Genomic DNA, 26,961 nt, shown 5'->3' with positions numbered 1-26,961 from the left:
TTTGTTTGTTATTTCTCTCATCATTAATGGTCAAGCGAAGCCTGTAGCTATCCCATATATAGGCTATAGGACATAATGCTGTTTTAATGAATACAAATGTACATAATTATAATATATCACATTCAAAATAGATTAAAAATGATTTATTACACACCCTCATTATGTTATTCCTCCCAGTTCACACCCACTTTCTCTAACAGTGGAACAGCCTCTCAGTGGGCACGCCCTAACTCCAAGGCAATTGGTTTCTCTGGCCACAGCAGCCGGCTTTAGATGCTGGTGATTGGAGCATCTCTCTCCGTCTTGCAGCTTTGGGATGCTGCGATCGGCTTCTGGTCCCAGCACGGAGGCATCTGCTGTGTATCCTTGTACGTGCTATACGGATTCTGTAGCATGCTGTGATTGTCACACAAAGTAACCATAAAGACGCCTGGAGCGGTATAGGCCCATAGAACAGGTATGTGGTACCCGGAATTATTCTAGCAGGTAGTGTTAAGTCTAGCTTGGTTTTAGCCTAGCCTACATACAGCGGAGATGTTTAGTTGCAGGGAGCGATCTGGACACTTTGTTACCCATATAGCTGCATGTCTGGGTGCTGGGTGGCTACATGCCCCTTGATTGGTAGCCTACATCCTAAGCCTACTGTTCCTGACATCATTTTTGGTATATCGATCACCTCAAGTGCAATCTGGACCACTTGAGAGAGCAGGGGAGATGTAGAATTGTAAGGCTGCTTTGTGCCAAGCAACATGATCTTTAGTAGAGGAGGGAGGAGAGAGCACAGCTGTTTGAAACGCGGTTTCTAGGTCGGTAACGAACAGTATGCAGGATGGAGACCGGGTTCTTTGTGTCAAGTCATAATGTGTGAAAGTGTCACCTTATTGCTTTAATCCCGGTTCAGTAAAATGCCCACAGCGCCAGCGCCCTTTAAAGAGAATATGAAATGCAAATCTGCATTGTCTTGAAATCCTATTTTCGTTTTCTATGAATTCATTTTTAGGCAATAATGTAAAGCACTGAAAGGTGCAGACATGTTTGATATTGTGTTACCAAAATGCTAATCACATTTAACTGAATTGGAAACACTATATAAAGTAGATAAAGCCATTTCATTTGAATTGCTTGGCTGCTTTTAGTACTTTCAATGTGGCTATCTGTAAAAATGAGAAGATAACTAGTTTTTTTAAGATGTGTTTTCTCTAGCTATATTCATAATTTAGGAAAGAGGCGACCATCCCTGCATCGTGCATGTGTAATGTAACCATTGCCAATTAGTGTTTAAAGACGCCTGTGGACAAATGAGCTCATTTCCATGTCATCTGCTTCCAAATGAAATCTAAATCTATGGAGTCCATGCGGTAAAGTTGCCGCACCCACCATCCACACCGTCTATGCGTGCATACTCACACCGGACAGCATAGTCTATAGACACACATGCATGCAGGTCGACACATGCACACGCACACACACACACACACACACACACACACACACACACACACACACACACACACACACACACACACACACACACACACACACACACACACACACACACACACTTATAGACAAAGGGGAGTGGGAGGAGGATTGGATAATATCTTAATAGCTTTAAAGACTCTTCTGACAGAACATCATTTTTATTCTGGTATAGCTGCATGGCATTGGTAATAGAATAGTACACACATACTGTATACATACATAGTTAGTTAGCAAGTAGACTATGTACTGTAGCTACCACTGGCTACCACTCCATCACTGCCTATTGTGATGTACTGTAGGTCACAGGCAGTGACTGACACAGTCTTGTAGCTGATGTCACTTACACAGCCTGACTGACTGGCCATGCCAAACACAGAGCAATATCATTCATTGACCATTCTGTCAGCTAGGCTTATAGCAGCCAGTCAAAATGAGGTACAGTAAAAGTTGTTTTTTATAGTTGTGTTTTCAGCTGAATGTTCAGCTGTTCATTTTGTGAAGTTAATAGCAAATATCTGTTTTGGTTTTTTTATCCTTGTCATAGTGTTTTGTTTATTTATTTTGTGATAGTGAGTGTACAGTGATGGGGATATTTGGATATTCTAAGTGCTATAAGACTACGACGCATAGTGCTGCATGCCAGATTTTGTCTGAAATAATAATCCATTTTATTTAGCAAAATATTGTGATGACCATTAGGCTATTATTGAGAATGAATAATAATGTTTGATGATTCGTGGAATATAATTGTTTTATTACACTTTTTGTATCTTATATATTAATTTTAAATCAATACAGTAGCAGTAGCCTATGTATCTTCAACTACAGTGTGTCTCCTGAAATTAAATGTTTTAATATGCTTACTGTAGTTACTGTAAATCGTTCTGGATTAAGAGCATCTGCTAAATGCCTAAATTGTAATATTATATTGCTGATTAAACAAAATGGTGAAAAGAAATAAAACCGATGCAACCACACAGGATCAATTGTGCATCCGTACTGGCATTCAACAGACACATAACAAAAAATTAATCAATAATACAGCTTACTTACGGTACCTGTATTTGTCTCTTCCAGAGCTACAGCCAGCACAGCCAACATGTCTTCTAACACAGCAACGAGTCGGATTCTGATAAAGGGTGGTAAGGTGGTGAACGATGACTGCACCCTGGAGGCTGACGTTTACATCGAGAACGGAATCATCCAGATGGTGGGGAAGGACATGATGATCCCGGGCGGGGCCAAGGTGATCGACGCCTCAGGTAAACTGGTCATGCCAGGCGGCATCGATACCAGTGTGCACCTCGAAGAGACCTTCATGAATGCAACCACAGCGGATGACTACTACAGCGGCACCAAGGTATGGAGGTCCTGGCTGGAAGGGAAGTAAAGAGATAGGAATGAGAAAAGGACCCGGAAATACCTGAAAATTAACATTTCATGTCTTATGAAAACAATACTACAGCAGCACAATGATAGGAAACATGTTGGAGATCTTGTATGTTGATGCAAATTTGCTTTATTGAGAGCCATCAAGAGAACAGGCCACCACAATCAATCACACATGTTGCCAAATCCCGTTCTAACTTCTGTAGCTCATTATAGTACTTTATACATATACTGGACAGGCATAACTTACAACAAATGGGAGTATTCTCCCCTCATTCTTCTGACACATAACTCTATAGCCGTACAGCTACAGGTGTTCATCAGGCAGTCTGTGATCCACCACACCGTGCTGGTTTTCATATCCATGTGTTCCTCAACACAGTGACGTAGAGTCTGTGGGGGCCGGGGGGCCAGGGCCCCCATGAGGAATTGGACCAGGGATCTCGGCCCCCATGAGGAATTGGACCTGAATATATATTCGCCTCGGTTCGTCCCGTTTGTGCCGCATCAGGTCGCGCCCGTTCGCGCAATTCTCGCTTGCATTGACTTTGTTTGTAATCGCGCCGCTCTAACCATCCAAGTCTGACACCTTAACACATCCGTTTTCCTCACTGTCCGGGGCGGGGGGTGGACCGCGTTACCTGTCCCCTTGTACACATGCAGATCAGGCATTTAAATGTTAATCTGGGTGCTTAACCTGCCAGGTAGGTAAGGGTACTCTGCTTCTTAGTAGATTAGTATATAGGCTATACAAGTTAGGCAGCACAGCCACCGTTCCTCTTTTTATACTTTTGTATAGCCTATGTGCAATGATTAGCGCTGTGCTGCAGCAGGTGTAATCAATCTAAACGAGCAATTATCTGACATTCAGAGGTGTTGCGCACCAGCGAATATATATTCAATCTCCAAAGTCAAACTCATAAGTTCACAATGATCATGCCACCCTTGTGAGCTTTAAGATGATCAGAGAGAGAGAGAGAGAGACGAGTGCATTATATTTATATATCAATTCTCTCCCATATTATACTCTTAGAATAAGCTTTTCTTTTTTTTGGTGGCCATCTACAGGCCGGCCATGTGTACTACAGCTTTCCATTGAATCCGGAGCAGTTTACCGGTCTCTTCTATACAGCATAATAATTAACATAACCGCAATGTGGACGAAGGAAAGTCGGGCCCCCATGAGGATTATGAAAACTATTCGTCCCTGCCTCAACATCTCCCCAATCAGAAATGGCTAGATAGTATTGGTGAGAGAATTTTAAGACAATAGTCACGGTGTGCCCGCCCCATCCAGATGGGAGTTGGCCCATTGCAGATGGGACCATCAGCAGCACTGAGGCTGATAAGTAATTTACAGTGGTTCAAGAGAAGGCTTCATGAGTCATCAGATGAGTGATGGTGGGGTGACACGCAGCAAAGATCGTCGGGATCGGGAGTCGAACCCGCGACACGCTGTCAGGCTGGATTACCAGCCTAGGCGCCCGGACCGCTAGGCCTGGGCTGGGCCTTTCCTTCTTTGACACTGGAGCCAGACAGGATGTTTTCCAGCGATGGTCCACTCTCCAGTCTCAGGTTCATATCAAAAGGTTTTAGGGCCCAGTCCTGGGGATACTTTGGTGTACCCCTAAGGATGTCCACCTATGTAATTTCCCCAGATCACTCCTCCTCACCCTGTCCTTAGTAACAGCCCCAGTTTCGTACTTTCCTCCTGTAGCAGTCCTTGTCCTTAACTACAGCTCTCTCTGTACCCATCTATAGCCCCATTTGTCTCCCTCCTGAAGGCCTTCTTCTTTTCAATGAGAAGCTCCTTCAGGTATTTTGCAACCCAAGGTGTATTATTTTGGTATAAATTAACAGTCTTCTCAGGGTACTGATGCATGAATATACTGTATTCACACAAAATTGGCCTCAAAGAATTGCATTCTTTGAGGCCAACAATATTCTCAACAAAATGCACAACAGAAAACATTCCTATGTCAGCATGATGTTGTAATTTGCTCTCGATGCTAGCTAGCAGTATAAATACAAGGCAATAACGCTTCCAGACAAGTAGAGTCAGCATGGTGACTTACAAGGGCTATACCCCCATTATTCTTCAGAGCCACAATGGTGAGTCATGGTTCTGTACTGTAGCACTCAGAAATGATAAAAGCTGGGAGCAGCATATAGTATTTATGTCAAGAGAAACACGTCAGGAGGGCCTATTCACTGGAATGAGGGCTGGCATACACTGCTTCAAACAGAGGGTTACTATTCTCTACCTCTCCCCGCCCCTCATCCCTCGCTCTACCCTGCCCCTCTCCCCCTACAATCCCCCTGCATATTCGACCAAGTCCGGAGACAAATACGGACCGGCTTCGGTTTCCATGGCTACAGGGGGGCTGCTGCAAAGCCTTTTTTTCACTTAACGCAATTGTGCTAGGAAACAATAGTTCTCAGACAACCCCCCCCCCCCCCCCCCACCCCCACCCCTAGACACTACTCTACTCTCTAGGGTCAGCTGACAGATGCTCAGTGAAGCATGCACTTAGACACAAAATAGTTTGTCCTCGCATTTGTAATTATTTCTGAGCACTGATTGGGTTATTAAGATATACTGTAGTTGGTGGGAGTAGATGATTGTGGCTATAAAAGTGTCTTGACTCTTGATTATACACCAATAGGAAGTAGCTCCTAACCACCGGTTCGACAATTTTAATACAACCACTTTCAAATTTACAATAGTATACAACACATTTATAATGCATTATAATGCAGTTATAAATGGTAAATGGTGCATTTATATTACGCCTTTATCAAGGTGCTTTACGATGATTGTGCATTACATTCACCCATTCACACACACATTCATACACCGATGGCGGAGGAAACCATGCAAGGCACCAACCTGCTCATTGGGAGCAATTAGGGGTTCAGTGTCTTGCTCAAGGACACTTCAACAGTAACTCTGTGGGAGCACGGGATTGAACTGGGAACCTTCCGGTTCCCAAGCAGCCGCTCTACCTCCTGAGCCACTGCGCCCTCAAATTTGGATTCATACATCATTGATATGTTTATAGATGATGACTGACATGATCCTACTGTAGATGACTGACATCACAGGCTGCATAAATTAATTGACATTTTCAAACAAACGTGAACTAAGACAATAGCAGACACACCGTTATGTGCCCAAATGTCTGAATATTACTGTTTGTGTGTGTTTCCTCAAGGCTGCTCTGGCTGGTGGTACCACTATGGTGATAGGACATGTGCTACCAGAGAAGAATGAGTCTTTGCTGGATGCGTACGACAAGTGCCGCAGCATGGCTGACCCTAAAGCCTGCTGTGACTACGCTCTGCATGTGGGAGTTACTTGGTGGGGACCCAAGGTATTGTCACACCACACATCCCCCATCAGACCTATCATAGATGTCTGTCTAGAAACAAAAATCAGAACTCATACAGTAAAACCCTGAGTGTGAGTGTACACAAATGGACAGGATCCTACAGTACAGAATTCAAATTCTATATTGTGACATTACACACACACACACACACACACACACACACACACACACACACACACACACACACACACACACACACACACACACACACACACACACACACACACACACACACACGCTGCCATATATTGCATCCACTTTCCTCTCTGCTGTTAGGCACTTGTTCTGACATTACAGTGCAGTGCTAACTGAGGGAAGTGGATTGTATTACTCATTCACATTCTGATCTTGCAGGTGCGGGCTGAGATGGAGAAGCTGGTGAGAGAGAAGGGAGTGAATTCTTTCCAGATGTACATGGCCTATAAGGATACATACATGCTGCGGGACAGTGAACTCTACCAGGTGCTCCAAAACTGTAAAGACATTGGAGCCATAGCCAGGGTTCATGCTGAAAACGGAGAACTGGTGGCGGAGGTGAGTAGCAATAATTCAATTAAAGGACGATCCCCCATTTAAACACACGCACGCACGCACGCACGCACGCACGCACGCACGCACGCACGCACGCACGCACGCACCTGACCTCAAACCCTTAGATCTCCAGCTAAACCTGTTCTGACGTTCCATATTTCCAGGGTGCAAAGGAAGCATTGGACTTAGGAATCAGCGGTCCAGAGGGCATTGAAATCAGTAGACCTGAAGAGGTGAGACATGTTTAGATTCTTTGTGATTATCAAGACTTTTACTGCAATTTCTAACCAGATTCAGCATCTACTTTAAGGTGAACTAAAGGTAACTTTAGAGAGTTTGCAGGCATCTAAATGTTTATTGTCACGTCACAGGTTTTGGTGTAAAAAAAAGTCTTTGTATTTTGTAGTATTCTGCGAGAAGAGAGGATAGAGGCAGTGTGAGCGCAAAAGAGAAAAGAGAAAGAAACGTGGGATAGAAAATTAGAAATACATTGTCTAGACCTAATACACGTACGTCAACACCTAACATTATTAATAGCTGGAGCTGTGTTTCTTGCATTAATACTGTACCAAGGTCAATCTAACTCCTGATGACTTTTCCTTTAGATCATTGGTTCCCAACCTTTTTATACTGAAGTACCACCTCAGAAAATATTTGGCTCTCCAAGTACGAACATAATAACTGATGTTAAAATACAGGAGCGTATACCTGCCCTTTTTGTTCCATTCTTAATCCAATAATGCTGCTCTGACAAAACTCTGTGTAATCAGTAATCAGCACAACTGGTGATAATTCTAATGATTAATCCGTTCTCAAATATTCTATTAACGGCTAGGTGTGCTGTCATGCTCATTTCATTTCATGTCATAGCCTATTTCAACCAATTGCTTGGTCAGAATAACTAACTGTAGTAATATAAATATTTCATTCCACTTTTCTTTTTTTGGGCGACTCCTCTGTGTACCACCAGAGGGGGGCTCAATTACCACCAGAGGGTACTAGTACCAGTGGTTGGGAACCTCTGCTTTAGATGTCAGCAAACTCAATAGACCACCCGATATGCTGCATGATCACATCAATGTTCTTTCCTTTAACAGCTGGAAGCAGAGGCAGCCCACAGGGCAATTACCATTGCCAACAGGGTGAGAACAATCTCTAGCACATTAATAGAAGCACATAATAAAAGACAAAGCGTAACATATCCCTACAATTTATGATATGTACTTTTCATTTTAGGCCCATTCTCCCATTTACCTTGTTAATGTGTCCAGTATGTCTGCTGGAGATGTTGTGGCCACGGCCAAGATGCAGGGTAAGGCGAATGTATTTAACTATTTCCATGTGAAGAATGTCATTCCACACTGAGATATCAATGGATACTTTTACAGAATTATTGCTGAAACATCATGTTGTCTTGCCTTGGATAGTAAAAAACACTTTTGAATGTGATTTAGATTAATTTAACAGGTAGTAATTTAACCCAGCAAGCCAAATGTCATCATCATGACGTTATGATGACCTCCGGTGACGTTCAGGACTAGGCCAGATCACAGCCCATATGGGGATGATCTTTACGTAATTTCCAGGACGTCTTCACCAGTTGAAATAATATAGCTTATTCTGGGCCAGATTTGACTAGTTATGATATGACTTAAGCTGATCTGGCCTCGGTCGTGCTCTCTGATTCATCCAGGGACGTCCGTCTTAGTGGGCAGAATTTATGTTGGTTGAAATCAGGTGATATTCTGGGCCAGATCTGACTAGTCTTTGACATGATCTGGCCCCAATCGAGACGCCACTAATTCGTCGTAAAATAATTGTTTATTTAGATATTAAGCAGGTGTCACTTGATTTGCACCATCTATGCACTGGTCACCGACATCATGTATTTCTAGCATAATTGTATCATGTGCTGTGATCTATCGACAGGTAAGGTTGTCCATGGGGAAACAACCACAGCGCATGCTGTGCTGAACGGTCTACAGTACTATCATCAGGACTGGGCCCACGCTGCTGCCTATGTTACGGTGCCTCCCCTCCGCATAGATCCAAACACACCAAATTATCTAATGAGCTTGCTAGGAAGGTAAGTCAAAGGCACAGATAACAGAACATGTCATACATGAGCAACTAGTACATTTTTGAGTGGTGCAAACCACTCCAACAACTGGCTTTTTTTACCCGTGTACCCGTGTGTGTTTGTGCCCAAAAAAATGAGCATGGTTACTATGGTCACTGACATTACGTCAGACCACAGCTGATCAGGTTATATAAGACCTTGCACCACTCAGTTCACACGGGTGTGATTTTTTATGTAGCTTCTAGCTCACAGATGTCTCTTTTTTCTGCTCAGCATGATATTGCCAGTTGCCACATGATAATTTTTGTATTTCTACTGTGTGCGGGCACATTGTTTTTTAATCTCATCGTTTCAATTCATTGGTGTGAATTCATGGTCTGTTTCACTGTTGTACTTAAATCGCTGTATAAAAACATCTAAATGGCTAAAATGTGTTTGTAATACCGTATAGAACAAACAAAGAGGTAGGAGCGCACACCAATAGTGGGGAGGTGCTGACCACGGGAGATAAACTTTAAAAAGAAAGAGAGGTCGCACAAATCGTATAGTCACAATGCAAAAAACGTTATTTTATGATGACCAACGTTTTGGCACAAAATGCCTTCTTCAGGGTGTGTAATATCGTACAGCACACATCGTTACGCCGAACATCCCAGTCTCTCACCCCTCCTCTCTCAACAGTGACACCCTAAATGTTGTGGCGTCTGACCACCGGCCCTTCACCATAAAACAGAAGTCCATGGGCAAGGACGACTTCACAAAGATCCCCCATGGACTCCCAGGCATCCAGGACCGCATGAGCGTCATCTGGGAGAGAGGAGTGGTATGTGTAAACCCTTTGTTCTCCTTTGCTTGTGAGGAAACTAACTCCTCCAAAGATATCCAACATAGCTGAATGGTTAGGGTGCATACAAAATGCCTTGCAAAATGCATGTCCGCAGTTCCAAGGAAGAACATCGCCTCGACATTCAAATCGGCCATGGTAATGTATCACTTCACCATTTGGCCTTTAACTGTAGGACCGGACGCACAATCAAATTTAGTTTCCCCAGATTCCGTGGCTCATGACGCCACTCCACATAATAGGCTCTACAATTTACACTTGGGAGATTTTGCGTTTCCTTCAAAACATACTTTTTGCTACTACTCATACAGAGTTATCTGTCCAATTTTCACATTTCTTTCTGATTGGCTACAATTGTTTGCAGGAGGGGCCCGTTTCACACAAAATGGCTCCAATCACGAATGCAGCGTCCCATTTAGCAAAAAGTGATTGCACTTATGACATTCGTGGGGTGCAGAGATTTACCATATGTGGCGCCTGCTATGGAGCGGGCACCACACATGCTAAATCTCTGCACTGACTGACAGCATTGGGTATAGGCAACCTGGCCTGGCGAGGATCTGCGCTTTTCTAGTTGTCTCTATTGCTGTGTTAGGATAAGAATCCCTTGGGGCCACCTACTGTAGGCCCTCAGCCAATTATTTGTGCACCGTTTATCCACAGACCTTGGTATCATGTGTTCAAATCCAGCTCGTGGTTGCTCTGGTGTGTTCCTCCATCTCTTATTCCCTCCCATCTTGCTACTGTGCATAATAAAAACAACAACATTTTTTCTTAAACAAAATCGGTCGTCCCGAAATCTTCATGCGCAAACCAAAGGAGCCAGTCTCAGCTTATTAAGTATTATGTGCTTGTCATGTGCCCTAGGTCGGAGGCAAGATGGATGAGAACCGTTTTGTAGCAGTCACCAGCTCGAACGCAGCAAAGATCTACAACCTATACCCCAGGAAGGGCAGGATAATTCCCGGGGCAGACGCTGATGTGGTGGTCTGGGATCCCGAGGGATCTAAGTATGGAACCCTATCCATCCCTGAATCGACAATCTTGTCTCTCTGCTGATCTATCATATATCATGCCTCCTGTTAATGTTTGGTAATGCTTGTGTACACTGTACAGTGACACACTTCAGTGAAAAGTGTAATATATTTTGTACCAGTTTTAGAGATTCCTTATAGCTTTTAAATTCCAATATATTACATATTTTTACTATTGGCCTATACATACGGTTTTAGTCTTACTTTTTACTTTCGTTATCTAATTTAATCCTGCATGTTCTCTACAGGACCATCTCTGTGGAAAACCAGTTCCAAGGGGGAGATATTAATCTGTATGAAGGACTTCGTTGCCATGGTGTACCCCTGGTTACCATTAGCCGTGGCCGTCTGGTTTATGAAAATGGCATGTTCACATGTGCAGAGGGCTCCGGAAAATTCTACCCACTCAGAACTTTCCCAGACTACCTTTACAAGAAGATGGTCCAGAGGGAAAAGGTACATTAACAGATATAAATCTGCGATGCTCAAACTTAAAAGGTATTGGGTAGTGCAGAGGCATCCTTAGTGAATACAGACACATTTACGGTATGTTGTAAATAATATACACATTAGGTGGATGATGCCCTCATAATTTATGGTGTGTGTGTGTGTGTGTGTGTGTGTGTGTGTGTGTGTGTGTGTGTGTGTGTGTGTGTGTGTGTGTGTGTGTGTGTGTGTGTGTGTGTGTGTGTGTGTGTGTGTGTGTGTGTGTGTGCGTGTGTGCGTGCGTGCGTGCGTGCGTGTGTGTGTCACTCACCTCTGTACATGCGTGTGATCCATCCATACAGAGCCAGGCTGTAAAAGCTGTGGAACGAGAGCCCTACACAGGTGATGTTGTTGCAGTGACCAACTCAGGAAAGAAGGACTTTGGGGCTTCAGACCTGGACACACCCACACGCCCCTGTACCAGGCATGGGGGGGTGAGAGACCTCCATGAGTCCAGCTTTAGTCTTTCTGGTAAGGCGTAATGCATAGCCAGAAGCTCCCCATGTCCTAATATCTATAGTCTACTAATACCTTTAGTCTTTCTGGTAAGGCGTAATACATAGCCAGAAGCTCCCCATGTCCTAATATCCACTGACAGTCAACATGTTGTTTACAATACATTTTGGAGTCCTTTCAACAAAAGGTAAACTAAAAACCAAGGCTTTAATAGCTGATCTTTTCACAACAGTCTCTAGCAGGAGCTTATCAGCGTAGGTCTGCAAGCCTCTTACAAACCTGGTATCAATCAGAGCAATTGCTTGTAGGTGTTAGCTGTCGCACCTGAGCGCCAACTCTTGTTGTCACTGCTGCTTACAGCTGACACCCAAAAATCATCACACCGCTGCCACACAGAAACTCCTGCACTAATCTATTAGTGCAATATGTATTATTCTATTGTCAAATCATTTAAAATCCCATTTCCCATTTGTACTTGTTTCTGTCAAATAAATAAGGAACTACATTAAAGAAATACAAATATTGGGCTGGTATCAGGATTGACTTTCAAAGCAGTGGTCGTAGGTTTGTTAGCACGCTCATACATTGAATTTAGATTGCCCTGGCCTAGATGTACTACTACTGTATCAGTAGGAGGAGATCTCTGATCGTCTGGCTGTGCAAGACTACTGTGCACATTTAAAACTGTTAAGTGGTCTACTGTACTCAAGTGAAACAGGGGTAAAATACCTGTCTACCACCACAGCATCTAGGGGTTTGAATCCACCGTGGATCATCCGACAATGCAGTGTTTATGCAAACACATTTAGCGAATTTGAATGTTGTCGCCACCATCATCATTTTATAATAATATTGAATATTGAAGAGGTGGGTTTTGAGAGCGGTTTGGAAGGATTGGAGGGTGGGGGCTTCTCTGATAGTATATTGGGGGAGTGCAGGGATGCCGTGAGCCCAGGCCAGCACCTGTCATTGGGTGTGTTGAACGGAAAGAGTATAGGACAGAGGTATTCTGTCCTATAGGGATGGATAATCGGCATAATAACAAAGTGTGTGTGTGTGTGTGTGTGTGTGTGTGTGTGTGTGTGTGTGTGTGTGTGTGTGTGTGTGTGCGTGCGTGCGTGCGTGCGTGCGTGCGTGCGTGCGTGCGTGCGTGCGTGCGTGCGTGCGTGCGTGCGTGCGTGCGTGCGTGCGTGCGTGCGTGCGTATTAGACCATTATGTTTTTATTGCATGCTTTGGTGCTGTTGACTCTTCTAGATAACAGTAGGGGTGAGATGGTACCTTTTAGGAAGCAAGTAGTCTCGTGTAGCCAGACAACTATTCCACGATCTCCGAATGCTATAGTCAGGATTAGGAACTACACCTCCCAAAATCTGAGTAATCTGTTTGTCATTTCCGTTCACAAAAACATATTTTAAAATATCTAATATATATATTAGATATTTCCGCTTTATATTTGACTCATGATCAGAGCTTCCGTGCTCCAGACTATATGACGGAAGCATTTGAAAATTGCAAGACTAACACAGTCCCATTACACATTATTTGTCAGGCTCCCAACTTGACGACAAGATTCCAAAGAGATCGTCAGCTAGGATTCTGGCTCCTCCCGGGGGGAGGTCCAGCGGCATCTGGTAACTATGGTAACCAATGGCGGTTCCACAAAGCAGAGCACTAAGCCGGAAGGAAATGTCACAAAGGCCAAGCAAGAAAACCTGAGGAGGGGGCTTAAGGTCACATTTTTACTTTGGATTCAACACAGTTGTTTAGGGCAGGGTCGGTGGAACATTATACTGTATTACTGTATGTGTTAGCCAAGAATACTGACTAAATGGATAAGCATAACGCATTTCAGTTGAATGTTAACCAAATGACAGCAGCAGATAACAGGTAGTTAATTTGGCCACTGGATCAGAATTAGTAAAAGTATACTGTATGCTGTAACTTACTAATAGTTTTAGGGATATGAGAGCGAGTTGGATTCTGCATTATGATGTTTTTACCTCACTGTTAAATACGACTTTGCACTTGTATCATGTACTACTTAGCTGCCTTTTTTACATGATTTAATGTGTCACAAATGGAGTCTTTCTACGCAATGCCATTGTGAAATAAATCATAAATGTCATAAAGTCAGTGAAGTCACAACAAAGGAACTGACATGATTTTAATATGGCATCACTAGTAAATACAAAACATAGGTCACAATTAACCAGCTAATGAAAAACATTTGAATACAGGCTGGAATTTCTTTTTTTATATGTCTATTTATTTATTCTACTATGTAAACTCTTCCGAAACATTGTATTTAGCAATCTTTATCAAAACAGACTCCAAAATAAAATAAAATACGTATGATGTCTAAGTACAGTAACTTAGCCTGTTCAAAATAGCATTCCAAAACATGTTTACAACATTGTACACATTCTAGTATTATTCTTCATTACCACACCACATGTTAATGAGTCTATGGTGTGCCTACTACTAATACACACTGTACTTAAAGTCATACAGTAGCCTATGGTGGCAGCCATAGATAGCCCATAACTCACAATTTAAACACTGGAATCATGCAGCATTCCAAGGTAAAATACTCATACAGTAGTACATTTCCACTGTAAGGAAAATGCACATCACCACAAACTGCCTTTATCTCACCATAGTAATCATCTCACACACCAGGCACATATAACTGTACCACCATATAGACCAGTCAGCATTATAGATCATGTTGATAACTGTCATATTGTTTAGACAGAGCATTGTTTTTAGCAATTTTTATGTACTTCTGGTCTTGCACTGAAATGGGTACAATGAATTGTTCCCTCTGACTGTTGTGCTTATACCTCCTGGCACTTTCCAATGTAACCTATACCACCACTGTGATGCATACAGAGGGCAAATTGATCCTCTTGGTCTGTTGTTTCTTTGCAACTTTTACAGTTTAGATAAATAAATGTCATGTTTTTAGGGGATCGAATGTCTTCATAATATGCCACGTACAGCTCAGTGCCACAACAGGAAGCAACTTCAGAGAAAAAGCACTGCATCTAAGAATTAGTATCGTCTATCATTGTTTGTTAGATTTTATGATGATTTTTGTTTGTGAATGAATTTGTAATTGTATTTGATTTTGTTTTTGTTTTTGTCATAAATTGTTTACTGGGTAGTACTGCATAATACACAAGGTATAGCAATGGAAAACTGCATACGGCATACAGAATGGAAGAATACAAACAATGAGATACACACAACAATTAGAAATACACATTTAACAATTACAAACAATTAAACAATTAAAAAGTTAAAAAAATATTTTGTATGATACCTAAACATTTGGTCTTTCACCTGGACATTGTAATAATAATAATCCATAATAAGGTGTGTTCTGACGTGAGATTTTTTAGGATTTGGCCAGATATGGCAACTATAGGCTCAATAAAAATACATTATTAAATCAACTCAAAAACACACTTGTGTATATTATCTAGTTAGTGCATGAAGTGTTATCATGTTTGGTTATTCTATCTTTTATTTGTTCTTGCAGCTCTTTATCACATGATTGAGTGCAAATAAACCACAATGAAATCCCAAATTGAATCACCTTTGACTCCATAATCATCTATAATGGCCTGGCTTGAAGTTCACTTCGAAAGTGCTTGCTGTAGCACTTGTCCTATAGCCCTGATGACCTTGCAGGCTTATGCAAAGGCTAAAATGTAACTAAGATTGCATGTTATGTAGACAGATACAGTACCAGGTTATTTGTAGACCTGGCATATAGTGTTTCAATGTTGATTATAGATCTTTTCGATATTATAATGCCTATATTGTAAAGACAAATCATTAACTTAATAGTTAATACTGGCCGTATGCCGTAGATGTATACGCCTAACACATAGTTCTCAGAGTGGGGTCCGTGCACCCCAGTGTCCTTGGCTTGCGTCCTTAATTGCGGGGGTTAATTATTTGTAATGTTATATTGATGTTTGTGTGCAACACTCTTAAAAACAAAATATTGCTTTCTGGGTTTGAGCTGACAGCCCATTTTTATGTCAATCAATCAAGTCAGCTTAATTCAAGTGCAGGCAGATGTCAAAAATAGTGTTGTTTATATTTAAATTATATATTTTTGGGGGTGTGGTCTACCGTACCTGCACAGCCTATTGTGATCTGGTAGATCATGATCAGATCAGATTACTGTGGCAGCGGTGGCCGAACGGATAGCGGCGCGGTCTAGATACCGGAAGGTTCCCAGTTCGAACCAGCCGTCCGACACGTTAAAATTACCACCGCTGAAATGCCCTTGAACAAGGCATCAACCACTACGATGAAATGTGTTCTATGAGCAGGGCCTGGCTGGAAACAAGTTCTTGAGCTTAGCCCAGATACCCTGGGTAAATATAGATTTCATTTCATTTCATTTCATTTCATCTACCTTTTGGGCACAAGATCACAAAGTGATCACAGTGATCACAAAGAACACATTGTCATCTTGTAGATCATTTTTTCCATATCTTTTCCATATCTTTGTTTGTTTGTTTTTACATTTAGATTTAACTACACAAATCTTGCATGGGGTCCCTGGCACAAAATCTTTACAGGTGGGGGTCTGTGGCAAAAATACATATTAATTTGGGTGTCCCTTGACTTGAACATGTTTGAGAACCACTAGCCTATTATTACAAAACATTACTCATTGGTGGTAGGCCTAAAAACCAACCAGACACATCATGTGTCGGGTTAGAATAGGCCAAAGTCCTATTTATAATGAGCCTCTAAACAGCATGGAGTCGGGCGCAGGCGCATTGGGGCGTTGTGTTGTTGCAGCCCAGACGGAGCGGCTGTGGTGGTGCACTGGTGGGGGACTGGGGGTGGCCCGTTACCAACCACTGCACCGCGGCGCGCAGGATCTGCTAGCAACGACAGCAACGGGCTTTGACATTACTGACTACTGGCAGCGTGATAACAACAGAGATAGCCCTAGTATACAGTGAGTATTGATGCATCATGCAAGCACGCTAAATTAGCCTTCTTCTGTATTATTATTATTTTTTTGCTTTTGCTTTTCTGCACTAATCTCTCTATGCATGCGGCTGTGTTTGCGGTGAAACCGGTCTTTTATTCCCACCCAGTGAGAATAATTTCGCTTGCATTGACAGTCCTGAGGTATTCGCGGAGGCCTGTAGAGGGGGCAGCTTGGATAGCAACAACGTTGCGACACACAACAAATGTGCACATTTATTGTTCTCTCGGAAATGCATTGCCTGCAATGGCAGGGCCCGAGGGCCCCGCAAGATTCCCGACAGATTTTAAAATGTTGCTTTAAACGTTAAACATTGCTGCAATGATTGTACACGCGGCCCTTTAAAGGCCCGGTCGGACAGGGCTTTATGATTGCCGGTAGCTTCATGTGCAACGGTTGTAACCATCCTATTCCATATATTGTAACCCATAGTCTAGTAGGACTGCATGAAGCCTATGCGGTGGAATGTGGCTGAGATTACCCGGTATGTAGTATTCCTCATATACAGGTTTATAATTATAGGACAGAAAGTGTATACCGGTAATCATCTAATTGTAGGCATGCCTCATGGGAAAGTGCAGTTCTAATCCTGGAGGTGCAGTCTCAATATAAAATGTGCAGGTTAATATCAGAATCAATCACCATCTTCATAGAATAATTTGTTCCCCAGCCCATAATTACCTTTAATCTGAATAGGTTTGTAGTTATATCAATTATTAGGCCTTAATGACTAAATGCTGGAATAATATGTCTAATATAAATTGGACCAAAAAGCTGTAATTGTGATTAGGCCTATAGCCTATTGCACTCACTTCCGACTGCGTTTGACTGAATAAATCCCTAAAGGTCTTCATACCTCACACAGGCAATATGAAGTAGGCCTAAGATAATGAACATATGATGATAGAAGACCATTTTTGACACCCATGGAAGGCAATGGCATTACTAAAGAGCAGGCTGGAAAGCCAGCCCAGATGTGCAATGTGTGCCCCTCACAAGCGCATTAAGAACTAAAATCGAATCTAGGATTACAGCTACAACACATAAATACAACAGATTAAATGTTGATTGCTTCTCAGACAGTGACTGCTCTGTGAAGTTACTACAAGTTAGTAAACTTGATTATTTGCTAAATGTTTAAATATTTTATCACACATTGTGCCAATGAAGAGGTAAATCTGCAACATTTTGGTTGAATGCGATTGATTTTTAGTGAATCAATGTGAACATCAAGCATCCATGCATATGTCTATCAAAATACATTATAGGGGCGCTGTGTCAGCAACTGCACTTGTATAGACCCTGAAAAGAGTTGTCTATACATTTTTCCTCATGGTATGATGACCGCTTCACCTGGCGAAAATAACAGATTTTCAATCCTGTGTGTGTTGCAGGTATAGGGGATGGCAGTGAATGTGTATGCCACGTCTGTGTCCATTGACAACCTAAGTCGACATGATATGTTGGCATGGGTCAACGACTCCTTGCAGCTCACTTACACCAAGATTGAACAGCTATGTTCAGGTGAGGCTTGTTAAAAAGACGTGAGGCAGAGTAATTGAAAAGTATTCAAGATTTTTCAAACACTTTCAAGATTTTTCATAAATGGTCAGACATAGCAGATTTATAAGCTCGCAGCATGGCACAAAGTGATGCGCTGCTGTTTTTTAATGGCCAACACTAAAATCTAAAATGACAGATACTTTCCCAGTTTTAATGGGTTAAGTAAGTTTCAGGCGAATACAGAATTATGCCAAAATGTACTCTCAAATGTACCATTCAATCAGGAGCAGCGTTTGATGGTGACAAGCTACTTTTGTTTGGTCTGTTAATGATTTCTTTGAATGTCCTTGTTTCCAGGAGCAGCATATTGCCAGTTTATGGACATGCTGTTTCCAGGTTGTGTTCTTCTGAAAAAGGTCAAATATCAAGCCAAATTGGAACACGAGTTCATTCATAACTTCAAAGTTCTTCAGGCAACCTTCAAAAGGATGAGTGTTGATAAAGTCAGATTCCTGTTCTTGTCTCATATAAATATATCATTCATATGATACTGTGTTAATTAGTTTGTGTACAGTGTATTCTTAGCTTTCCTATTGTACATCAGCATAATGTATTCCTATCACCTTCATTTTTTGCAGATTATCCCTGTAGAAAAACTCGTAAAAGGAAAGTTCCAGGACAACTTTGAATTTGTGCAATGGTTCAAGAAGTTCTTTGATGCAAACTATGATGGCAAGGAGTATGACCCCCTACTAGCCAGACAGGGGCAGGATATGGCCCCTGCCCCCAATCCAGGTGATCACTTTATCCACAGACCAAAGAGAAACCCAGGTAACCAAATGGTTTGACCTTTGCTGCACGGTCTTGCTGAGCTTTGGATGGCTCAAAAGCGCTCCCTCCAAGCAAGTGGTGTGCGCACGATTCACAGAATGATTGCTATTTAGACCCATCTCACTGCCCAGCACTGACAAGCAACATGATATTGTGTAGAGTCACTGCTGGGATTGCACTAATCATCTCAATGACTAGTGGGATGCAGCAGTAGATTTGATGAAAATTCATGAAACAACACACTGTTGTTTTAAATACCTGCTCAATTGACTGTGATCTGCCATGTCTCAAAAACCACTAAATTAAATCAAATCATAATTTGATTGGAGTGTTGGACTGATACATGATTCAGTTGTTTCATTTTACTAGCAACAGTGAAGTCTCACTCTTAAACTGAAGCTTCACTGTCTGTGTGAGAGCTTTTCTTTTTGCTTCGCCTTTGGCATAAGGTTGCAACAGTGAATTATCTCATTTAGTGTCTGCTCAGCCTGCTGTGTGACATTGTTACTGCCAAGCAGTCTGGTTGAAAAGAGAATATTTGACAAAATAATGATAAAGTGTGTTGGCATGGTTTTTGAAACACTATAAAGCATTGATGATTTATTATTATTATTATTATTATTATTAATGTATTTTTTCAGATACTAATTATTCAGAGGATATTAAAACAATCTGAAAATAAATTCCTTACCAATACATTTCTTCATCAATATGTTTGTAAAGGTGACTAGTTAACATATCTCACAAAGACAAATTCATTTTCACAATCTGGAATCTGACAGCTGCTGAAAGTTGGGGTACCATTAATAATAACATATATGCATGCAACATTTTCAACACTTAATTCTGCTTTAAGTAGCATGTGAGGGGTCAAATTAGAGGTTTTTTCATGATAGGATTCTGAATCCATTGCAAACATTTGTTTTGCATGAAAAACACTCCTTGGGCTAAAAACGGCCATAGCCACTTTTCAAGTTCATCACATGTGATGACAGCTACTGTTTATGGCCGTTATTAGTGTTTTTCCGTTCAAAACAAATGTTTGCAATGAATTCAGAATCATATCATGAAAAACCCCTAGTTTGACCCCTCACATGCTACTTAAAGCAGAATAAAAAATTGTAAATTTTGCCTGCATATATTTATTGCAAATAACTTTCAGTAGCTGTCACAGACTCTCATAAGGAAACTGAATTTCAGTCTTTGTGAGATGTGTTGCTAGACACCTTTACAAACACATTGGTGAAGAACTTTATTGGTAAGGAATTTATTCTCAGATTGGGCATTTTTCTGATAATATTCCCTGTCTATAATGCAATTCTGTTTAAATCAAATGATCTGATTAGCCTTTGACAATGGATTGCCCAGAGTTGTGCCTTTTATATAGGCTTTGATGCAGAACAATCTGAAATGTCCAACTTTGGGGGAAAAACTAAATCGCCATATCAAAGACACAACACATTTTTGCTATGCTTTCAACTTTAGCTGGCAGTAAAATGCTGCATACATACATTGCCATGACTATTACAAAGTCAATTTAATTCCATTATGTTACTCTCTATATTCACTCGTATGCTAAACATGGCTGACAATATCTGACCACCCCAGGACCACAGAGGACATCTCCCACAGTTCCCAAAAACATGCCAGCACCACAGAGGGTCCAACACACCACAGTGAGGAAGAACCCAACTTTATCTAGAAATGGGGGCAGTGATGCTGAGATCATGGAGCTAAATCAACAGGTAAGGTATTGGGAGGAGGCCTCCACACTAAAAAGTTCAACACATAATATTTTAATCTGTGCAGTTTGCCTTTAAACTCAAAGGAAGAACTGTGCTTCTTCTCGTCAACAAATGGCCTTTGCCTCTTGTGCCACCATTAGCCCAAAACTTTCAATTAGCAAACAGTACAGCTCAAAATGTACAATTTAGGTAGTAAATTACAATTTAGGCATTAATATGCTCTTATCTAGAGTGACTTACAAAGTGCAAAATGTAAGTAAATTAGCTGAACCATAGTCAGCCAAAAACAAGTAAATAAGAGTGTTAAGAAATGAATTGCTACAAAGTAACTAGGATAGCAGGTAAACATCATTCTAGCATCTGTATAAACATACTATCTAAATAATATTGCTGAGAGTTGTGGATGCACTCTAACCATTGGAGGCATTGAGGGACCCCATGATATTATACTGTAACCTCTAGCACCATTTTCAGACAAAAACGCATAAAATCTCAATCTAATTAGTATCTAGCATTCTATGGATAATAAGGGGTTAACCTCAAACAAATTGCAACAGAAACGCTTTCAACTTATTTTTGTTTCATCATCACAAAATGTGATGGTTATCACAAATGGGCAAGTGGCTCCATAGCCACCATTTTTAGCCCAAGGAATGTTTTTTGTGTAAAACTAATGCATGGAATGGATTCAGAATCATGAAAAACCTGTCACATGCTACTTAATGGACAACTTTAGTTTTTTTCAACCAAGGTTCATGTTTTAGGTTGTTATTAGAGAAAGTAAAAGATGAGTGTTCATTATTTTTCATTTGCTGCTTTCTTTCGTTTTAGGGATTTTTTGACAGGGGGGCGTTCGAGCATGGGGCTAAATATGTATTTCTTTTACACAATTTTATAGCGATTTCTTTTTTTATTATTTACTATAGTTCTACTAGACCCCAAGAAATTACATCTGGCCACAAAAGATCACAGGATCTACTGAATGTAAAGTTGTCCTTTAAATCAGAATTATAGGTGTACCCTCACCTATTTTAGCATTTTTCAATATGTTCCCCTACTGGAATTTCTGAGGACGTTATAACATATTTATGAAAAGAAAAAAGTTGAAAGCGTTTCTCTTGCAATTTGTTTAATGTTAACCCCTATAATGCCTATACTATAATGAGCAGATTGCTATAACCCTACTGGTTTTGATGACCCGATGACCTTTCCTCTAACCGTTTCTCAATGCCCGATCTGGGAATCATCAGGGGTGCATATGGACCTTTACAGGTCTGTAACTCTGAGAGTTAAATGAACAATGAGGATTTTACAGTGTAGAAAAATCTTTTAGTGTCTAAAAGATTGAAAACATCACACCTGTGTGAACTGGTGCAACCGGTGCAACTATACATTTATTGTTATAATTGTCTCCACCAGGCCGAAGGCATGGAGAGAGAGAATGTTTTGCACTCCGTCCGTCCGCGTGTGCTTGTGTCCGTCCGTCCGTCCGTGTACAGCTAATCTCCGGCAACGTTAACCCGGTAGATGCCAAATTTTGCACACACACTCCCTGGATGCCAACGATGAACCCACATTTTCCAGAATGGGCTGTTATAGCGCCACCAGGAGGCCGAATTTTGAAAAACACATTTTTTGATATTACTCCTCCAGATTCTGTCCAAAAATCCCGCAAATCGTTACACACTATCTCTATAGTCAATCTATAGTTCAAGACGGATCTGTCCGATATAAAAAGCCTCAAATCATGAACGGAGCGTGCAATTTACGTGAAATCTTTCACAGACTTTCCTACTAGCCTGAAGAATATATCCCACCCTTTTCATATTGGCCTGTTTTAGCGCCACCAACAGGTGGAGTTTTGCAAAACACATTTTTGGAACAAAATGCCAGAACGGAGCGTGCAATTTACGTGAAATCTTTCACGGACTTTCCTACTAGCCTGAGGAATATATCCCACCCTTTTCACATTGGCCTGTTATAGCACCACCAACAGGTGGATTTTTGCAAAACACATTTTTGGAACAAAATGCCTCAAATCATCCAATCCCTTTTCACATTGGCCTATTATAGCGCCACCAGGAGGCCACAACCTGACCTGCCCTGGTGGAGACATGTGCCCCGAGGGGCACTTTTTCTAGTAACTGTCTGTACTCTACTGTGCGGGGGTCCCCGGAACATCCAGACCCCCAGGAACACGCCCAGGGAGCCGCCCCTCGTCCGAAACGGCCGTGAAATGATGGAGTTAACGTATGGGGGTCCCCGGGGGGTCCGTGTGGGGGTCCCCGGAACATCCAGACCCCCAGGAACGGCCCAGGGCTCGTACTGTAGTGTACTCTGTGCCACTTTAGGTGTTGCAGCATTCCGTGCTCGGACATACAAACACAGAGACAGACATACATACGGACACACATAGCTCCGTAATGGAGCGGAGCCACCGCTCAAAAATAATCCATTTGTACACTCCCATTTGGACCCTGGTGGATCCCGGACCAGACATTGAGAAAAGTGCTCCACTTAGTTCAGTGAATTTACAATATATACAATATTCCACCCCATTCTCCCACTTTTATTATTGTTTTTAATTTTAATTTGTTTTTCAACTGGTTTATACCAACTCTTCCTTTTACACTTTGTCTTTGTACGTTTCTATTAAGTTGATGGAGTTGAAGTTGACAGTGGATGGATTAGAAAAGGAGAGAGACTTCTACTTCAGCAAACTACGGGACATTGAGCTCATCTGCCAGGAACACGAGAGTGACACCAACTCACCACTCAGCAAGATCATTGACATTCTCTACGCAACAGAGGTGTGCACTGTGTAATGAATTGTCAAAGATGACGTCTGTGACTAGACTGGATGAGGTGTTAAAATGTTCAACTGAACTAAGAGAATCTTACTAGTAAACATAGAAACAAGATGTCACATTTCTGCCCATGGATGATTTCACAGAGAATTCAATTGAACAGAGTTGTATTTATTTTTGATAAAAGTTGAACTAAATCTTTCCGTTTTTTTTTTTTTACCTCAGGATGGGTTTGCGCCCCCAGAGGAGGATGAGCTTGATGAGCAGGCCCATCTGGACCAAGATGAATACTGAAACCCTTCCCATCCTTCTCCCGTAGATCTTTATCCATACCTCAACCACCCCACCCCTCATTCCCCCTTTGTCCTTATTTGTTTAACATTCTCTCTGCACGCTGTCTAAAATATACTTCTCCCTTGTTCTTGCTCTCTTTTCCTCATACATATATCTGTTTGTCCCCTCTCTGCCCCCTCTGGCTGTCTATGTACTATACACTACAACAAACGATATCATTTGCTGCTCCCCCATCGCCCAACACAGGCACTGTAGCAACGACAATAAAATAATGTTGATAATCCAAGTTATTTCAGCATGAGCCAAACCGAGACAATGGTATGGAGGTTATTATGGTACTGTATATGGTGAATTTCAACCTGTATATATTGCGATTTCACTCATCACGCATTTCTTTATTTGCCTTTCTTCTGTTATGTTTGACTTCTATTGAAGAGCACAGACAGGCACTGCGCCCATGTTTAAATCAAGATATTCCACAGCCTTTTAAGCTCTAAGCAAGAAAACATTTCACATTTTAAAGTATAATGTCTTATTTATGCAACTTAATTTAATTAATTTAATTTAGATTAGCAACTCTTGGTAGCAAATGTTGGTGCAAAATCTACTGTACATAAATGAAACACTGATGGCCCACATTAACTTTTTGGTTTGCGTTCGAGTCGATAGAGCTTTTGGTTTTGTTCTTATGAAAGATTTGATTTGATGAAATTACTGAAGGAATTGCGGTGATGTAATTACTCATATGCATAAATGATCAATGCTCTTTGACTCTTCATGATTGATCAGCAAGCAACATATCTGAGCATCAGAATGTTACATTGCATTGACTGTGAATGAGCGACATATTTTTTCAAATGTATTTTATGTGGGGATCTTTACTTGACAATTCTAGTTATCTGCCATTGTATTTATTTGGCCATTATACACTTATGTCATGTGAGGCTATAACTTAAGCCCCCCCGTCAAGCCATTGACAAGTGGCTTTTAGATTGTAGTTATTACAATGTTTATCCTATTCCTAACACACAAATTCTCACACTGAATTAACATGCCAAACAGGCCAAATCGTTTCTTGGCAGTTTTTTTTTTTTGCCACTTATCACCTTTACACTTTTATTTAAAGGGTTGCCCAGTTGAGGGGTATATAAGTAGACGCTAACAGAGTAGGGACGTCAGAATGAAGGGGTCCGTGACCAGTTCAGAATGATGCTGGTCGTCATTAGCATCTAATTAATCTACAGGAGTGTCTATCCCCTGCTATTTTACTTTTACTGCAAAGACTGACCACTGGTCATCTGCACTCGCCTTCATTGAACGTGTGTAAATGTTTGCAGAACACTCATCTTTTGAGTTTTGAGTAAATAAACAGTTGTGAAATACATTTATTTTTGTTGTTTATTCATTGTCAAAATGTAATGCCACTATAGGACTAATTTAATTTCCAGCTACACAAGTAATCTCAGATCAGATAAAATGAATAACGATGCTGGTTCTGTGGCACATTTTAAACTGTCCAGATGACAACTGAATTCATATTTAACAATTGTATACACTCTGGAATTGGAACTTCTCTTTCAAGAGCTCTGGTTATACCATTTTGCTACAGTAGGGGGCAACATAACATCAGCTCTAGTCTGCTGTTTGGGAGATTTCTCACATAAATGTGTCAATTTGTCTGCTTTACATTATATATGAATGTAATTGCAGAAGCCTTCATTTGACACATGAAAATTATTCCAATAACTCACATATACATACTCTTTTTGAGTGGTGTAAACCACTCCAACAACTGGCTTTGTTAGTTTACGTGTGTGTCCACGTGTTGTACCAAAAAAATGAGTATGGTTGCTATGGTCACTCAGTTCACACGGGTGTGATTTCATTACGTCAGACCACAGCTGCAGGCTATATAATACCATACACCACTCAGTTCACACAGGTGTGATTTTTTATGTCTATGCCTGCTAACTAGACTTGCACCTCGCAGGCTCGCACGGGTCTTTTTGGATGTGCAGGAGTCCCATACACACACACACACACACACACACACACACACACACACACACACACACACACACACATACATATATATATATATATTAGTGTTTGTTTTAGGGGCGCTATAGCCCCTCCTATGCCCAGCTTTCCGGGTCTGTGTGAACACAAACATTGGCTGATTGAATGATCACCCCAAAGCGATGATTTGAATACATATTGAAGATAAAAGTGAGGGCAGAAAAGATGCCAAAAGTGATTGGCCAGAATGACGTACATTTGTGATCATTTGAAAAGCCTGAGTACATGTTAAAGGAGCATTCAGTGATTAGGGTGATTTGGAACCAATCCGGTCCGCCCCGGTAACAAGATCTGCACATGCACGCACTACAGGGGGGACACGTAAGAGGGCCAACAGCACGCACACCAAGGCCCGCCCCCGCTCGATCATGATTGGCGGAAGGCCCCTTTCTATCCTGATTGGATGAAGGATGGGCTACCTAGCCAAAAACGAAACCTAAGGTTTTTAGACCCCCATGGGTTAACTGCGGACAGGGAGGAACTCCTTATATGGTCAGCACACTCTATAGTAGGGAGGATTATCACAACAAAACAAAAAAAGATATTTGAATTAAGTGAAATCACTGAATATACCTTTAAAATGCCCCAGAAGTGTTTTAAAGTACAGTATATAGTATACCCTTTAACATGGGCAACATTCCCATACAGTTGTTAAAATAATGTTTTATTCCTTAAAATAAGCTAAATGTTTAAGTGATACAAAAAGGAAAGGCTAACTCTTACATCATGATGGGTATATGTTTTTGACTATAAGCTACAAAAGATGATTCAAAAAGGTTGGTTGTTATTGCCAGTTTATTCTGAATTTTCAAGTCATACATACTGCACACTTTTTCACTGTGAAATATAATTGAATGAATTGCTTGTTTTACCAACAAACAGTAGCCTAGTAGCTAGGCCTAGTTGTTATACACTTCCAAAGTTAAGGCAGGTGCTGGACCAAAAGAAGACAATAAAACAAAAAACACAAGACACACTGTAGTT

The 26,961-nt window shown here is 41.3% G+C and overlaps 2 protein-coding genes across 4 annotated transcripts; both read left to right on the top strand.

The window, feature by feature from the left end:
• The first annotated feature begins 317 nt into the window (after window positions 1-317).
• dpysl5a (dihydropyrimidinase like 5a) lies at window positions 318-18,209 on the top strand. 2 transcript variants are annotated; one of them, XM_079529025.1, is made up of 14 exons: window positions 318-457; window positions 2,560-2,842; window positions 6,087-6,245; window positions 6,618-6,797; window positions 6,959-7,027; window positions 7,892-7,936; window positions 8,031-8,106; window positions 8,724-8,880; window positions 9,556-9,697; window positions 10,586-10,728; window positions 11,001-11,208; window positions 11,541-11,709; window positions 13,245-13,326; window positions 18,113-18,209. In XM_079529025.1, the coding sequence occupies exons 2-14, from the start codon at window positions 2,582-2,584 to the stop codon at window positions 18,129-18,131; spliced, it is 1,710 nt and encodes a 569-aa protein (XP_079385151.1). In that variant the 5' UTR covers window positions 318-457; window positions 2,560-2,581; the 3' UTR covers window positions 18,132-18,209. The 2 variants fall into 2 exon arrangements, with proteins under 2 accessions (XP_079385151.1, XP_079385152.1); XM_079529026.1 differs by lacking the exon at window positions 18,113-18,209 and having other exon boundaries at window positions 13,245-15,274.
• Window positions 18,122-25,282, top strand: mapre3a (microtubule-associated protein, RP/EB family, member 3a; the record flags this gene model as incomplete). Of its 2 annotated transcripts, none has more annotated exons than XM_079529028.1 (6): window positions 18,122-18,242; window positions 18,579-18,724; window positions 18,860-19,016; window positions 20,661-20,797; window positions 23,455-23,607; window positions 23,830-25,282. In XM_079529028.1, the coding sequence occupies 6 exons, from the start codon at window positions 18,122-18,124 to the stop codon at window positions 23,896-23,898; spliced, it is 783 nt and encodes a 260-aa protein (XP_079385154.1). In that variant the 3' UTR covers window positions 23,899-25,282. The 2 variants fall into 2 exon arrangements, with proteins under 2 accessions (XP_079385154.1, XP_079385153.1); XM_079529027.1 differs by having other exon boundaries at window positions 18,860-19,052.
• Between the last annotated feature and the right edge of the window lie 1,679 nt (window positions 25,283-26,961).

This window comes from Electrona antarctica (assembly GCF_951216825.1).
Source record: "Electrona antarctica genome assembly, chromosome: 18".
NCBI lineage: Eukaryota > Metazoa > Chordata > Actinopteri > Myctophiformes > Myctophidae > Electrona > Electrona antarctica.
This window is presented reverse-complemented; position numbering and strand designations above follow the sequence as displayed.